The sequence below is a fragment of the Schistocerca americana genome, chromosome 1 (genome assembly GCF_021461395.2).
Source record: "Schistocerca americana isolate TAMUIC-IGC-003095 chromosome 1, iqSchAmer2.1, whole genome shotgun sequence".
NCBI lineage: Eukaryota > Metazoa > Arthropoda > Insecta > Orthoptera > Acrididae > Schistocerca > Schistocerca americana.
The window spans coordinates 686,767,689-686,784,111 of NC_060119.1; the positions used below are offsets into that span (position 1 = coordinate 686,767,689).

The 16,423-nt window shown below is 35.1% G+C and overlaps 1 protein-coding gene across 1 annotated transcript in view; it reads right to left on the reverse strand.

The window, feature by feature from the left end:
- Window positions 1-8,365: 8,365 nt before the first annotated feature.
- Window positions 8,366-16,423, reverse strand: part of LOC124544770 (gamma-1-syntrophin) — a 788,763-nt gene continuing 780,705 nt past the window's right edge. Inside the window, exon 10 of the mRNA XM_047123450.1 lies at window positions 8,366-9,097. Coding sequence (XP_046979406.1) covers window positions 8,990-9,097 — 108 coding nt within the window. The 3' untranslated portion in view covers window positions 8,366-8,989. The remainder of the gene's footprint in view (window positions 9,098-16,423) is intronic.

A 16,423-nucleotide genomic window follows, 5' to 3' on the forward strand; every position in this document is an offset into this window, starting at 1 on the left:
GAATTAATGGAGGGTATATAAAATTGAAACACAGTCAAAAGTTTTGGAACATGAACACCATTTTAATATTGTCTGTAAACCACTCAAATGGAGCAAGAGTATAATTTTGCTGTGAGTATATTAGAGCAGACAGACATTTGTTACAGACTTCACTTGCCAGCTTTATATATCTCTAAGTGCTGTTGCCATGAAACAGTTGCCTGAAACACAGAATATAACAAATCTTCATCTTAAAAAATTCTTTGTACATAATTAATTTATTATAAACATTTAACACAATGATTGTTTCATGAGTCAGCACTTACATTCGTAACAAAAGCAGATGTCTCATCAGACACTTCAAAGTTATGGAAAGCTTTCAGTTCCATATGCGCGTAACGAACTTGAACATCTTAGTTAAATATGCATCCAAATACATTCTTTCTGTAGCCAACATACATTTATTATTAAACCCCAACACAAACTTTTATCAAGCAGATTTGCCAGGCAGGAACCAATAGTCTTCCATCTACATTATTCCTGAGTACATTATTGCAGGGACTGCCATGTTTGCATTGATTAATAGCAATCCAGTGACTCTGCTTCTAAATTTCTATCCAACCCTGAGGGGAAGAATTTGAAAACTTTGAGAATTATTTATTTGTTATAATGTATATTATTGCTATTGTTCACACTTATCTAATTTACATTTTTTAAAAGATGGAAAATCTTAGGCATCTTGATCCAGCATTAAATGAAAAAGGCCTCAGTTGAGTTTTCATAACCTATTGAAACATGATGTGATTAGAGCCCTAAAAGTGTGATTAGAATCTTGTGCTATTGTCTCAACATGGTTTAACACTCTGGATGAGTGTAATCTCCAATATACTACCAAACTACATAACAGAAGGTACCTAATACATGTAAGAAATTAAACTTCTGAACCGAATTGCTTCAGAGTGGGCAGAACTTACCAAACCCAGGAGAGAATGCCAAGCATAATCTTTGTGGTTATCCGATTCTGATAATGTGCAATTAAGCAAAAGACAAAAGTTAATTGTTACCTATACTTATCAAATTATTAATATATTTTAACATATCTAGTTTTGTGTCTGTTGTGTTTAAAACCAAATTGTGTGTTTAAACTATATGGGTAGCAAAATATTTTGAAAAGTAGCATGAAGTTGTTGCATGCAATGCTATACAACTGTCAGAGTACTTACATACTGAAAAATCAAACATTAGTTTCCCTTAAGCCAAATACAACTTGGTTGTGTTGTCATTTCTGGACTGAAGTGTAATTTGAATTTACATAACCCAGTGTTCTTACTGTACATATATTCATTAGATTCATGGATCTTTTGCCATAGCTCTTGCAAAAATAATAAAAATAAAAAATCATGCTCTGGTGAAAGGAGTTGTAATTGATGTATGCGCTACAGTGATCTGATGTTGCTGTAAGAGGTGCATAATATTCTTATTTTCTGTGATGTGTGCAGATATGTTATAGAATGGTAGGTAGTTTCACTTATTAGATTTAATTTTTAAGTTGCTGAAACTATATTTTAAGTAGAATATTTGCAGTCATAAAAGAGCAAGGTATTTGGAAATGTAACAGGACTGACCTTAGTTTTAGCAGTGAAAACATGACAGTCTTTTATCATCTTACACTATTATATTTATTATTGCACATAAATTTAATTTAATTATTTATATGTATGTGAGATATCTTTTTGTGTGCTGTTATTCATTTCACAACCAGCCTTTGTTGCAAAATTAAAATTTAATCCTGTGGTTCAAATAATGCTTTTAAGAAAATCTTCACAATGGAAACACTTGTTGCCCTCCAGTTCCTTTTAAGTGCTTCACTAAATTGATAATTGCATTCTGAATATTGTAATATTTTTTAACTCCTTTGATGATATCGCTTCTTAATTTCAGGCAATGAGAGTAAAGTTCACAAAAATAATAAAAATGGTAATTTTTGGCTCATCAGTGGTCCAAGTTGCATCTAAGCATTAATTTCTGCCAAACAGTAACACACAGTAAAATGGTTGAAGTCTTCTTGTTATATACAGGAGAAATGATTCAGTTTTTTTATTATTATTTTGCTGGAGGGATCACTTGTATCCCACATCATAGCATTCCCTTAGAACTAAAAACTGACAATTTACTGTGTAATTATCTATGATTCTTAACATCTGCTTTGTTGACTTATTTTTCTCCAGTTCTTGTTTCTCCCTGCCACTTTATCCTCTTTTTCCATTTGCCTTTCAGTCATTTAACCATCATAGTCATCTATTTCATAGCTCCTTGCTGCAGCTGTTACTTCTAATACCACCACTGATACCTTTATATTTTTATTCCCTTTTCCATTTCATTATTTTTTTACACCATTGTAATATCCTCTGTAGTTACATTTTTCTTGGATCATCTGCCCTTTCATAGAGACACCACATATAATTTAATTATTATTCTAGTGTGACCACTACACCCAGGGACTGGAGAATACCAGTGTTGCCACTAACATGAAGATTCTGTTCTAATGATTCTGTCGTAATCACGCAAAAAAACTGCCTACAAGTGATAAAAGCATGGGATAGTGCATTATCTATCCAGCCTATATTTGATTTAAGCATGCTTTTCTCATCCAGCTTATCTTTGAAACATAGGAACAAGGCACTCAGTACAAACAACTGTTGAAGCAAGCTTATTCACCATGCAGCTGCATTTCCTCTGCCTTTCCAAACATTCCCCAGTTTTGCTGCTAGAGAATCTGTTATACATTGCTTGTTATAATGCAGCTATGTAAAACAATTACTAGATTTACTTCCTGACAATTATTTGTCTTTGTTAGTGACATCCTGATTCTTTCCACATCCCTGAAACTTCCTTCAGTACGATCTGCTTAACACAGTGAATGTATCAGTCAGTGAACTATGCTTTTACTTTGTAACTTCTTTTGCATTATTGTGCTGTATTATTGCCTTTGTCAATTTGGAGCCAGTTTTTTCTTATTCCACCAAGCAAAAAAAGACTTTCTCATAAATGTATATTCTGTGTCTTATGCTGGTGACTGCAATCTTCTCTTGCTGTTTCCATTTTTCTTGACATTTTATCATTTACTCCTGATTATTTTGTTTAATGTAAATTTGTTGTCACACTTACATACAAAAATAACAATTGTTAATGTCAAGTGCAGTTATTCTCCTCAACAAATACAAGAAAATTTGTGAAAAATTGAGAATATAGTTGTTTTGGAGAAACAACTTCACTGGAGAGGTTAAGAAAAGCATACAGAATCAACGAAAATAAGTCAAAGATCCTTACTTCTGAATATTTTAGGAAGAATATCTTATAACTGTATAAAGCTGTGACATGTAGCATGTACATGATGATGAACTATTCCCAGTAAATTTTGGGTGGTGCAAATTCTCTTTGTCTGTAATGCTGTAATCCACTACAATTAAATTTTCTTTGGTTCAAATATTTTAATGTTCTCATCAACAAGACTGACAGTTTGAATTACAAATTCTGTGTCCAACAATCCATGTATGGTTGTGCACCAAGTTTTAGTCCTCCTATTCAAACTAATTATAAACATACTTCACAACAAGGAATCCCTACAAATATAAGGACTTTATTGGTGTAAATTGAAAGATGTCTGATCCACCATTAGGTAAAATAATGACAGTAGTTACAAAACAACATTACCAAAGACAGGAAAGTTTATTACACGTGGAAAATAAGGACTGATGTTCAACACCTTTCACCAAAGTATGGAAGCTGAAATATGATGTAACTGTAACAAATTCATTGCCATTAAGTATACATTAAACTTAAGAAAAAAAAATGATTTGTCTTCCATTACAAATAGCGATATTGAGTCCTCTATCACTAACATTATCACATAGGTTATAGGTTAGTTTGATGCTCTGGGAGTATTAGGCACCTGCATCAACAGGACTTATGCTCGTCAAGCATTGCACTAAATTCTAAAATATTATCCATCTTGAAATTTCTAAAAAGTGAAATATTTGCCACAAGTTTAAGATGTTAATATACACCTTGCACAGTTCCCACAGCTTTGTTATTTGTGGTTTGTTGTAATTAAGCAACAAATTTAACTGAATTTATTTGACACAGAACAAACATTAGTTGCATTATAAATTGAATGAATAAAAAATAAAATTAAACAATGGTCCCAGGAAGTAGAAAAAAGAATCTGTAATTAAATCATCATGTAATTAACAAAACAAAGACATATTTTGCCATAAATAGCAGAGCTATTACTGATAAAGAGAGTAAGATGGAAGACCTGATGTAAGAAGGTAGGTTTCATCTTCTCATTCTATGGGTTTCCTCTTGCCCAGTTGTTGCGAATATTGGAAGATACTTTTCAGGGAACTATCAAAAACATTGAGTACTTATGAGAAAGTTCTACAGTTGCAAAAATGGGATTCATTTCTGTCTGAGTTTGCAAGAAAAATTTAAGTTGTCCAGAAAACTCAGATTATAAGGTTTCAGACAACATCCAGCACCTGCAAGGTTATTGCAACTCGAAACAAAAAGAGGAAAACAAATGTATTTTTGCTGTCATAACAGTAATACATTAAATCATAATTTTGGAGAAAGCTGATATACAAATGATAACTGTGCTCCTGGCAGTAATAAAACAAATCATTGATCAACTATGCCACAAAAGCTTTTAGAAACTGATATCAGTTGTTTCTCCAGCAGATCTTTGAGTCATATTTTCAACCAGAAAAGAAACTAACAACAATTAAAATGCACCAGAAAAATAAAACTGAATTAATCTGTTACAAAACTCAAAATCTGGAAAATCAGCACAGAAATAAGGAATTAATGATGCAAAACCTAGTATAATGACAAAATAGAATTCAGATTTGTTTACAAGTAATTGAAAGTAAAGAAAAGTAAACACACTTTCCGAGTTTTGATTACATATTAGTGAAGCAAAAAATGACTGTGTGGCAGAATATAGCTAACATGGCAGAAGAGCAAAGTGCTCATCTGGAGGATTGCATTAGAAAAGGTGCGCATACTAACAAGATGATATTTCTGCAATGAAGGCGAAACCAATCTCCGAGATATAAACCAATGTGTTTTTCTCTCTCTCTCTCTCTCTCTCTTTTTTTTTTTTTTTTTTTAGATGTGCATGTTGTATGTATCCTTAAGTCCAAACTGGAATTGTTTGATGATATTCACAGAATATAAATTGTATTCTTTGAAATTGTGAACTGGCAGATCACAAAGTGAAAATAAAATATTCATATAAATTATGACATGTACCAAAATGTTTCTAGGCAACTGCAGAAAAACAGAACTTCTCAAGGTATAAATATGAATAGGGACAGAGAATTTGAAAATAATATGTAACATAATAAGTAAAGAACAGGGATACGAACTAGAAATGAAATATAAACACTATGATTTCAGAACAGAGAATATGAAGTTAAGCTGAGAAACATTTGAGTTCTTGTGAGTCACTGGGCTGTAGGAGACTGATAATTATTGTGATTAAAAACAAACACTATTATTCACATTGTGAGAATTGTTATAATGTTTATTTATTTTTTTATGCTAATACTGTGTTAATTTCGTGACTTTAAGAACAGTTTTTGATAGAAATTTAAGTATGTAGGAACATATATGTCACTGCTGACAAATATTGCAGGCTCTCTTGTATCTGATGTTGAATGACAGTCTCATTTTGAATGACCTTCTGATAACCCTTTTTAAGGTATTGTGGAATTTGAATAATTGATGTAGAACACTTCTCACTGTTTTTCAAGGAAGTCATAGTGTTACAATATTCTATAAATACAGTTGAATCAAACAATCTGTTCAGTTACCCTAATTAATTAGGGGTCGTTTTACATTTATCATTCACAAGCAATTACAGCTCCCTTGCAGTACAAATTAGAAGCCTTACTTTTTGAAACATTCCAGAAATTCAGTTCTATTTTAATACTTTCTCCATTACAATCTTGTTTTTTGTCTTCCTGTAGTTCTGTCTTTATAAAACAAATATATGGCGTATGGTGCAAAGTAAGATGAGGACAGTCAATGGTTGGTAAAATTTTATTGCCACCTTGAGAATAGTGGGTAAAACTGCTTATGAATTTTCAAAAATAAACACTATGATTTCAGAACAGAGAATATGAATTACTAGCTGTCAGCACAAAACAGAATTAAGTTTGACTGATTATTTGTAGAGTAACTTTGTAAGCAAAGGGTGAACACTCTTACTCTGACGATGCACTGCCTCACACTGCAGTATCAGAATTACAGAATAGGCAACTTCCAGAGGAACCCTGTCATATGGCCAAGTAAATATTATGGTTAAAAAGAAAAAAAAAAAGACTCTAAGCACTCCAAAGTGTTGAGAAAGATTCATGTAGTTCTGTAGTCCATTTATCATACAGAAATGATAACTTCCGTGATAATGACTTTGCTGACTTAAGATAAATCAACAAGAAGCTTGAGAAAAATTTGAATTACTTATTGCACATATTCAATCATTTATGTTGCATTACAAGGGGAATTATCACATTTACTCACGAGCAGTGGCACAGTAATTTGAAAGGGGGAAAAATCTCCCAAGTTTTAATGAATTTTTTTCTTTTATGGTCTCTTCATAGCAACACAAGATAAATGTTAACAAAACCTTGAAATAGTAAATGCAATGAATAAATATAATGTAATAATCGTGGTGACACTGTACATTAAAAATAAATATTTTTTGTATGATGAGGTATAAGAAGCATTATGTAATTCTTTGATATGGAAAGGTCTTTGGCAAGGTAAATAGAACTCTGCTGTGCAAAGTAATGGAGAGGAGAGGAATATCACAATTACTGACAGCAAATGTAAGGGCACTGTACACTGGAACAATTACAGTAGGCCCCACTTGAAAAGAAACAGAGGGTGCTCCTCGAAGAGCACTTCATCAGATAAATACATCGGGTCGTAAATTTGATTATAAGATGTTGATTTCAAAACTATGGAGTGGGTTTTATTAGAAAGGCCCCATCAAAGACTAAAATAATGTTTGCCAACTGCTCATTTGAACAGGGAAATATTTTAAGGTACTTGGATGTGGCATAATACATCATTAAAAAAAAAAAGATGTAGAAAATAGTATATACAAATTTAGATCAATATGTGTCACTGTACAAAGAATGCTGAAACACACACATACAGAAAAAAGGAGACTAAAATTCTGTAAAACAATGGAACAATGGCAGTACCAGTCTTAAGATATTTATATGAAGTTTGGATTACTGAGTAAAAGAAAAAACCAGATGCTGAAATACTGTTTCTAAGAGCCATAAAAGGTGTTGTAAGGACAGACTACATTATAAATTAAGACATTTGTAAAGAATTAACTGCAGTCAAATTGACTAAAAAAATGTGCTTCCATCTGCAGATATTTGAATGAAACCATTGATGCAATACAACCCAGAAGCAAAAGAGATATAGGTTGACAAAATCCTGACAGAGACTAGAACAGGCAATCTTGACTAACTCATGATTGGTGGAAGATGATGAGTTTTTTCCTTTCTTCTCAACCTATGATGCAGTACCCATATACAAAACATTGTGTATGAGCCATAATTAAAAGTTTCTTAATGAAAAATTTGAGTAGTATTCTCTTGTGTTTTCTTCTCGATTATTAAAATTTATGTAGACTATGTGTTGGAAGTACGCTTATTCAGTTTACGTAACTGCTGCTTTGAAATTAATTATTGCATCATTATTGTCAACAGATTGCTTTAAAATCTGAATTTCTGTTGGTTGATACTCAGTGCAGGCATTTTTCTTTTTCACTGATTAAAATATTAGTTCTTTTCTTTGTTTTTTTTTTTTTTTTAAAATATGGATGTATGTTGGATGTAAAAATAAAAATTATTTGAGAGAGTGAATAACTATATCAACTCTTAAACACATGGTACCATTCAAGAAAAAGTATACCTTCACCTGAAAACTGTGTATGTCCTCCTCTGTGGTCACTGTGTGGAATATATAAAACAAAGACACTAACAAAGTAGTGGTACGAAAGAAAGTGGTTTTGTTGTTCACACACAGATTTCAACTATTCCTTGCAAATCATGTGATAAATACTGTAAAACACTTCCTTTTCCCCCATAGTTATTAGAAATCAAAGAGTTTAAATTAAATACAAGAAAGTACTTCATTAATTATTTGTGTTATGTTCTTTCATATTAATTATTGCTGTAACATGTATTAGAGATAGTTACTCTGGTACTACAAATGATATCACGTGACCATCACTAAAATGGGAATTTGATTCTCATTTACACAAAGATGCAGTCTTGTAGTGCCCACAGAGCAGCAAATTACATTCAAACAGTGGAAGAAATCTTGGCCAGTTTGTAACTTACTCTTTATCAACAACAACATTAAAATCTTTATGAAGTACATATGTTTTGCAGTTTTTACAATAGGCATTATTTAAAAAGTTTTTTGTTTGTGATTTCTTGGCTGCTGCCAGAGAAACGCTTTCAGTCTGTTCTTTTCAGCTACAATTTACAAAAAGTTCTTGAATGAAGTTGTAAAAAGTACACCAAAACTGTATTGATTTCATAAATTGAAATACATAAATAAAATCCCAAAAACTCTTTCATAATCTAAAGCTTCTGATTAAACTTTGTTTTGGCCCTTGTCCTTTGGTTTTGAGACTCATGTAATAAATTCATATATAATTTCATTGAGACACAAAAGTAAACAATACATTTTTTTGCTTTTGTAAGTAAGAAGTATAGACAACAATATAACAAGGATTGTATGTACATATATTTATAAATTTATAAAGGTATTGTTTTCAGATAGACACATTTCTCAATGTTAACATTTACAAACAATATATTTCACTATTTTTGTATTTCAATATACAAACTGATTTATCTTATGGTATTTTCTGTACATTTATTTATAATAATTAATCTATTTTGTACAAAACTGACTAGGGTGTTTTTGAACTCAGAAATGCTGGATCAACTGAAGCTACTTTAGCTGTTAAAAATGCATGCATACAAAAGAGCAGGCTCTGAAGATTTGATGTTTCTAATTCCTGCAACAAAAACCAAAAACATAGCTTTAACTTCTTTAAACAAAATATATAAAGCATATGGTATGTATTCTGAAATTATATTTAATAATGAGCAAGACAAATAGCGAGAATAAAAAACTTAATGTACATAAAATTAAGTACTGTAGTACAACATACAATGCTACAAAACCTTCCTCCAAAGTTTCCCATAACACATAACATCCTTAAAATAGATCATTATACTGCTGTTTCTACTACCATGCATGTATGTATGTTCTTTAATGATTTAGTAATTTGTTCACATTTATATAAAATAAGCTGTGCACTGAGCAGAGCCTTCACGCCACCCCCTCTCCCACTTTTTTTTGTTTATTTTAATAATTAGCAGGATCGTACACAGAGTATCTTTTTACATTCTCCTACTTTTGTAAATGATCAGGGGATACAAAATGATATCACTACGTGTGTGACAATGAATTATAAGAATTATTTAGAAAGATGTTGATCTTCTAAGTAACACAGATGTTTTCTCATGTCTCCTTCATGTTAATAGTTTTGAACTAAGACTGAATAAATGACCCAATTTTTACAGGAAGGGTGTGTAAACTAGCCATAAAATCCATTGTTAAAATATCTAGTGTAATTCCAGTTCATTATTTCAACAAATCTACCATTTTACAGGGCAATATGTAAAATAAAGGAAAGAGAACCACTTGCCTATACTAGATCAGTCCATGGATCACAGAAACACATAACAGAAAACAGCATTCACATTAATTTTGAAGCAATAGCTCTTTTGCTACTGAAAGTAATCACATTCACACACAGAACCAGACAAACTTGGTGTGTGTTTTGAAGGCAGGTACTGTAGAAGAGAAGGAAGTACAGAAACATTAAGGGATAAAGAATGGACAGGAGTTGCAGATAAGTAAAGAGAGACAATACGAATATGTGAATGTTTGCTTGTGCTAGAGAAAGAGCTGTTGTTCAAAAGCTAGTGTGAATGCTGTTTTCTGTTATTTGTTTATGTGCTCCATGCATCGATCTACTATATATGTGTGGTTGCTTTTCCCTTATTTTACTTATTGCTCCACCCAGGAATTTCCATTGTTATTTTACATGAAAACACCATACTGACAAAATGCCTGTGTAATATGATTGTCATTAAAATGTAAAAGGAGACCACTCACCAAAAAGCAGAGGCATAGAGGTGCTGATAGGCACACACAGAAAAGGAAAGCTGCTTGCTTTCAGAGTAATCCTATCTTGAGATATAGTACGAATACATGCCAAAAATCACACACACACACACACACACACACACACACACACACACACACACACATACACAGAAACACCTGTGCCTGTGCATGGCACTGGCTGGATGCGCAATGCCAGTGCTGCATTTTGGCAGGTGGACTATGTTGGGGTGGTGATTGTGTTGAGTGGATGGGAAAAGGAGAGAGAGGCAAGAAGAGGAGTTGAGGGCAGATGGCTAGTGTCTTTAATGGAGGTGGCTGTTTTCCTGTGCAGGAATGCAGGAGGGAGGAGTGGCAGGTGCATAGGCAAGACATGTGATGCATGGGTATCTGAGCCAATTGGGAGCAGCTCACACTGAAGGTGACATGTGGATGTGTGTTGGGAAGGGGTGGTAGGATGGAAGAAGGGGATGCTGTTGGGTGAAGGGTGTAGGGACAGCAGTTTACTGGATATTGAGGCCAGAACAGTTGTGGGAACAAAGGATGTATTGCAAAGCCTGGTCTCAATCCACAGTAACCCAGTGTCCCCATACGCTCAATCCAACAGTTTTCCCTAACCCCAAACTATCACCCCTCCCAACCCACATCCCTGTGTCACCTTCAATATGCACTGCTCCCCACCAGTTCTGACATCTGTGCATCACATGCCTATCCCATGCAGCTGCCACCCCTTCCTCCTGCTTTCCTAACCAGCAAACTAGCTGCCTCCCTCTGAGCTGCTGGGCACCCACCCCACCTCCTCTTCCTGCCTCCCACCTTTCCTTGTCCCTGCCCACCTGACATAACTCCACCTCCACCTCAATCTAGCATTCCTGCAATGTAGCATTGGGTTGTGCATCCAGCTGGCATTGTGTGTGTGTGTGTGTGTGTGTGTGTGTGTGTGTGTGTGTGTGTGTGTGCACGCGCGCGTGCATATTTATGTGTTCTCTAGTTAGAGAAAGGGTTACTTTGAAAGTTAGCAAGTTTCCTTTCTTGTGTGTTTGCTTGTCGACAGCTCTATACTTCTGCTTTTCCTGTGTGTGGTCTCCTCTACTCCCAGAGTATTTACATTCTACTGGAACTTTCCTACACAATTATGTCACTGTAATAAATTCTGTGTGTGAGCTAAGGATTTTAAAAATTTGCCTTGAAGTCCCAATGCAAAATTTACTAGTAAATCGACTTGATGCCTTAAAACAGCAACTTCATGTAGTGGCCACCAACATTCTTACAGATGTTGTACCTATGAAGTATGTTCTGGTACATACTCTACATCCCACCTGGTGTCTTTTCAATTTCATGTGCAATGAGAAGCAACTCTGAGATATTTCTCTTTCCTTAGCAGACATGGACATGTTTCATATCTCAATTAAAACTGTCATAGAATGGAAATGGTATGTTTCCAGACATGGATTCCTATTCAAAATATTATGTACTTGCTCCCTCTGCAAGGCCTAGAAGTTTGTAACATGAATTTCTGAACATGCTCATAAATTGTTGTTTATAGATCAATGAAGATAAACAAAGAGTGCTTTATGTCTCGAGAGCAATGAACATGGTTACTCATGGCTCTGTAAACTTTCCTGGCATAGTAAGTAATGATATTCATACTAGGTCTCCAGCTGAAACACAACATCATCTTGAGAAAATATATCTGGGCGGTCCCTGTCACCACCATCTTCAGGTGAGTAAGCTGTTGCACTAACCTGCTGGAACTGAAATCAAACTGCAGTGGCAGCTCCTTTATACACTGCCTGTATGTCCACTGTGCATGCACAAGTGTAACTGCCCTCTAGTGCAAAGTAAGGTAGTGCATATGTGGTGAAAACTTGCAGAAACATTTCAACGAGTTTTCACCACAGGTGCTCTGCCATACTTTGCACTAGAGGGCAGTAATGTTCGTGCATCCATAGTGGACCTACAGGTGGTGTATAAAGGAGCCAATATTGTGGTTTGATCTCAATTCTGGTGAGTCAGTGTGATAACTTACTCACCTGAAGATGGCAGAGGGTGGACCGTCGAAATATTGTGTCAAGATGACATTAAGTTCTGGCTGGAGGCCCAATATGAATATGAACATGGTTACTCAATTTTAGGTATTCGAGCTCTTTAACTGCACCCAGTATCTGTATAGTCTAACAGTTTATTTTGTTTATTATTAAAATTAAGTTCATCAGATACTTTGTGGTCACTATCCAACAATTTTTCTCTGAAAATCCAAGGGATCTTCCAATTACCAAACTGATAAATTACCACTGAAGGATTAACAATGAAAAAAACATGAGTGGCATGAGTTTGCAGAAGAGACAACATAAAGTATACACACAGGAATGTGATTTCTTTTTTGATTTCTGCATAGCTTGCTGACAAGCAAAATGCTTTGGAGCTAAATCAGTCCAAATAAAATATTTAGTAAGGAATTGTTCCTAAGATGATTACTAGAAACTGAGGACATAGAATTAACATTCTTTAAGTTACAATAGATAGACTTTTCTTTGTTAGAATAATGGGATACAATAGCAACTCTGAAAAGAGAGATAGACTGACTGAAATGAAGTGGTGTTAAGAGTGTGTTCTGCCCATCTGCCAAGAGTAGGTCACAACTCAGCACTGTCAGTGATGATTTGGGACTTAAGAAGCCTGGAATATACAATAATCTGTGTCCTTGTGGGAAGGCTTCTATTGTCTGATTGATCCGCTCAGTTCAGAACATGCATGGAGCATTGCCATCACATAAGGTTACAAGAGCCTGAAAAAATTGTGGCAGCAGAACATTTAATGAGGCCCTGCTAGTTGCCAGCATGCATATCTTCAAGGACAATATTTGTAAGGAGACAATTGAAATGAAGTTGGCAGAAAACTTTGTTTAACAGAAGCAAGAGTTTTCCTCTTAGCAGGATGTGCAACCCTGTATTATTCCATGTTAAAACACAATGTGACACATTCTTGGCATCAGTGTTCTACAAAGTGTGGCACCACATGCACTGTCTAGGGTGCAGCAATTGTGGTGGGCAGCCCATGAGCTGCATATGTTATGGAGCCCTACATAGGATGTTGGTTTCCTGTCTTGGTATCAGTTTTCATCTTGACCCAGCAGCAGCATCTCTCCTGAAAAGGGTAAACAGATGGGTTGCTGAAATATTGAGTCTCTTTGATTTTAGGATCCAGCAGCAAACTCAAGGAGACTACCAAGAATAATTACCTTGGGAATGCCTAAGCAATCACAACTAAAGTGCACTGTTTAAGAGAAATGTAGACGTGTTTGATGATGAACTTGAGGAAGGAATGCATTGACAGTCGTTGTATAAAGATGACAGACACTGTCTCATATAACATACTACCCTGATTATCACCCAGAATGAATTACGAAACTCTCCTGTAGTTGATATAAAGGATGAATTTCCTTTCCATACTACTTACCACCCTTCTCAAGCTCATATTCCACAGTCGTATCCTATCTAAACAAAATCATTGTATTCACATGGCCACCTAGCTCCTGATGCCCCACTCTGTGGACTATAGCCATATGGAAAAAGATGCTACATGATCTGACAATTATGTACACCATCCACCCACTTCCTCTTCCAGCTTTGATCCTGTAGGAGCTCATTGTATCATAACAGCCCATAAATTATGTGAAATATAATATTTATAGTGGAGATGAGAAGTTGCCTTTCTTAGATGTGTTGGTTGAATAGAAGGGAAAAGAGTTACAACATGTATGAAAGTGCAAGGCAGTATGAAAGTTCACAATATAGCTAAAATTAAGGAAAGCCTGCTGAAATGGGTACTATATTCCACACAAAATATGGTTTAAGAATAAATATTACAGAAGGAGATTACAGTATTGGAAGACTTAAAAGAATTTTCATATCAGTGACATAAGATTAGATGACTGAGGCAGTAGAGATGTCAGAAGCAGGTTAGTGGAGGCAAAAAAGGCATTTTTCCATTTTTTTCATAGGATCATTACAAAGTTATGGCAACTATTTTTTTTATCTCAAAAATGCTAATGAATTAAAAAATTATAAAATATGCAAATGGAACAATAGTTCATATGTAAACATTACTTGTAAGGAGATGGATGAACACACATACTGCCATAATGTTACAACATAAGAAAAAAGGTGAAACAATTTTTTTGTTTATTTGAGTTTTACTGTCAATTGCAACAAAGATGCCAAATACTCTTGCCCCCCCCCCCCCCCCTGCCTCCATGAGCAAATCATCAGATCTCATGCATCACTGCTGTGGTAATGTCTTCATGTGTTCAAAAGTGGATCCTATGCAACGGCTCTTTCAGTTTTGCTTGAGGTCATAATCACATGATGATTCTAACAAATACGGTGGATGCTCTTGTACTTTCCATCCACATTGTGTAAGCAGATTCCATACACACGCTGGTGTATGGACTCTCACATTGTCCTGAAGAATTAATGCATTGTGTAGACTTTAAGGACATTTCTCCCAAACATCCTGTCATAGGTGTCAGTGCAGGAAAGTGTGACAATAGTACAATGCATTTACAGTTTGTCCATGTGGGATGAAATAGCACAAAATCAGTCCTCTAATGTCATAAGTTACGATGACCATTAACTTGACAGGAGAGGTATTGTGATGAAATCTCTGCCTACATTGTAGTCCTGGATGATGCCACTCCACAGACTGGTGTTTCAATTCTTGCTGATAGGCCCTGGGCCTAAATTCATCTATGGCAATGATTCACGTTAGCATATTGTCTCCCTCTTCCTTGTAACATGCTAGATGCACATAACCAATTTCTTAATGTGTCCACTCTTCCACTTCACTCAGTGCATGAGGCATCCACTTTGCAGCAACTTTACACATGTATAACTCATCATGTAAAATCTTGTAATTTCTATCTTCTCAATACTAATGTGCGACTGTAATTCCTTCAGCATCTATCTTCTGTCATTCTCTTAAACACTGGGTGATCTGGGTATAAGCACAGTATGTACACACACTGACAGGCTGGCTGGATCAGTGCATGTTGGACACTGCAGCTCTGCCATACCTTTGTGCATCTACCCACTGAGCTACCATTCAGTACAGTAGAGCAGCATTTCCAACCACTTCCACAAGCTCCTTGTGGCATTTTCATGCATTCCTTCCACAATGGACTTTAGTCTTTATGTAACAGCACTGTTCAAGTGGGTAACATCTATCCTGAATGGCTGCTCAGCTCATACTGTGGTCTCTCTTCACATTTCGTTCTCCTGGAAAGGACTGTCATCTAGCATCACATCATGTTACTGTGGGTTCTTGGATGAAAGATGTATACTTTGCAATGTACTATTGCAACTGATGGTAAAACATGTTTGAAATGACAAAATTTGTTTCATCCTTCTTCTCATGCTGTATCTTTATGGTGGAGTGTGAGTTCATCCATCTCTTTACATGTGATGGTTACAGACATTTGCAGCTTTCAGAATTTTTTAGTTTGTTACCATTTTTGAGACAAAAAATGGTTGCTATGACTTCTGTAATGGCCCTCATATTAACTTTGAATTATACGGACAAGAATACAGACTGCAGGAAAACAGGAGAAGAAGAATCTGACAGCATTTAAATCTTGGGCTACAGATGAATCTTAATATTCAAATGGGCTTATGAAGTATGAAATAAAATTATACTAGAGTGATTAGAGGAGGAAATAAGTCTATAAGGAACTCTCACAAAAAAGGACTGTTTAATGGGACATACACTAAAGGATCTAGGTAATGGAAGGTGGAATGGAGGGAAATGGAGTAGCGACAGACAAAGATTGTTATATCTATGAGAAATTACAGAGATACTGCAAGTGTTAGTTGTTTCAGTACTGTGTAGCTCAAAAACAAATCTGAAGAAGAACATTAATCTCAGTCCATCATATGGATCCAATACTTGCCCAGTACAGTTCTGCTTAACATTAGAGTCTAATTGAAGCTACACAAACAGTTAAAGCTTAAAAGTGTTGGTTAGCAAATTAAATTGTCCTAGATATAGAACCTATTGACAATTAATGAGCCTTGGGCTTCTGCAATTGAAAACTGAAGCAGAAAAGCTAGTGAGGTAATAGAAGACCCTCCCCCTCTGTCTCTTACATTAG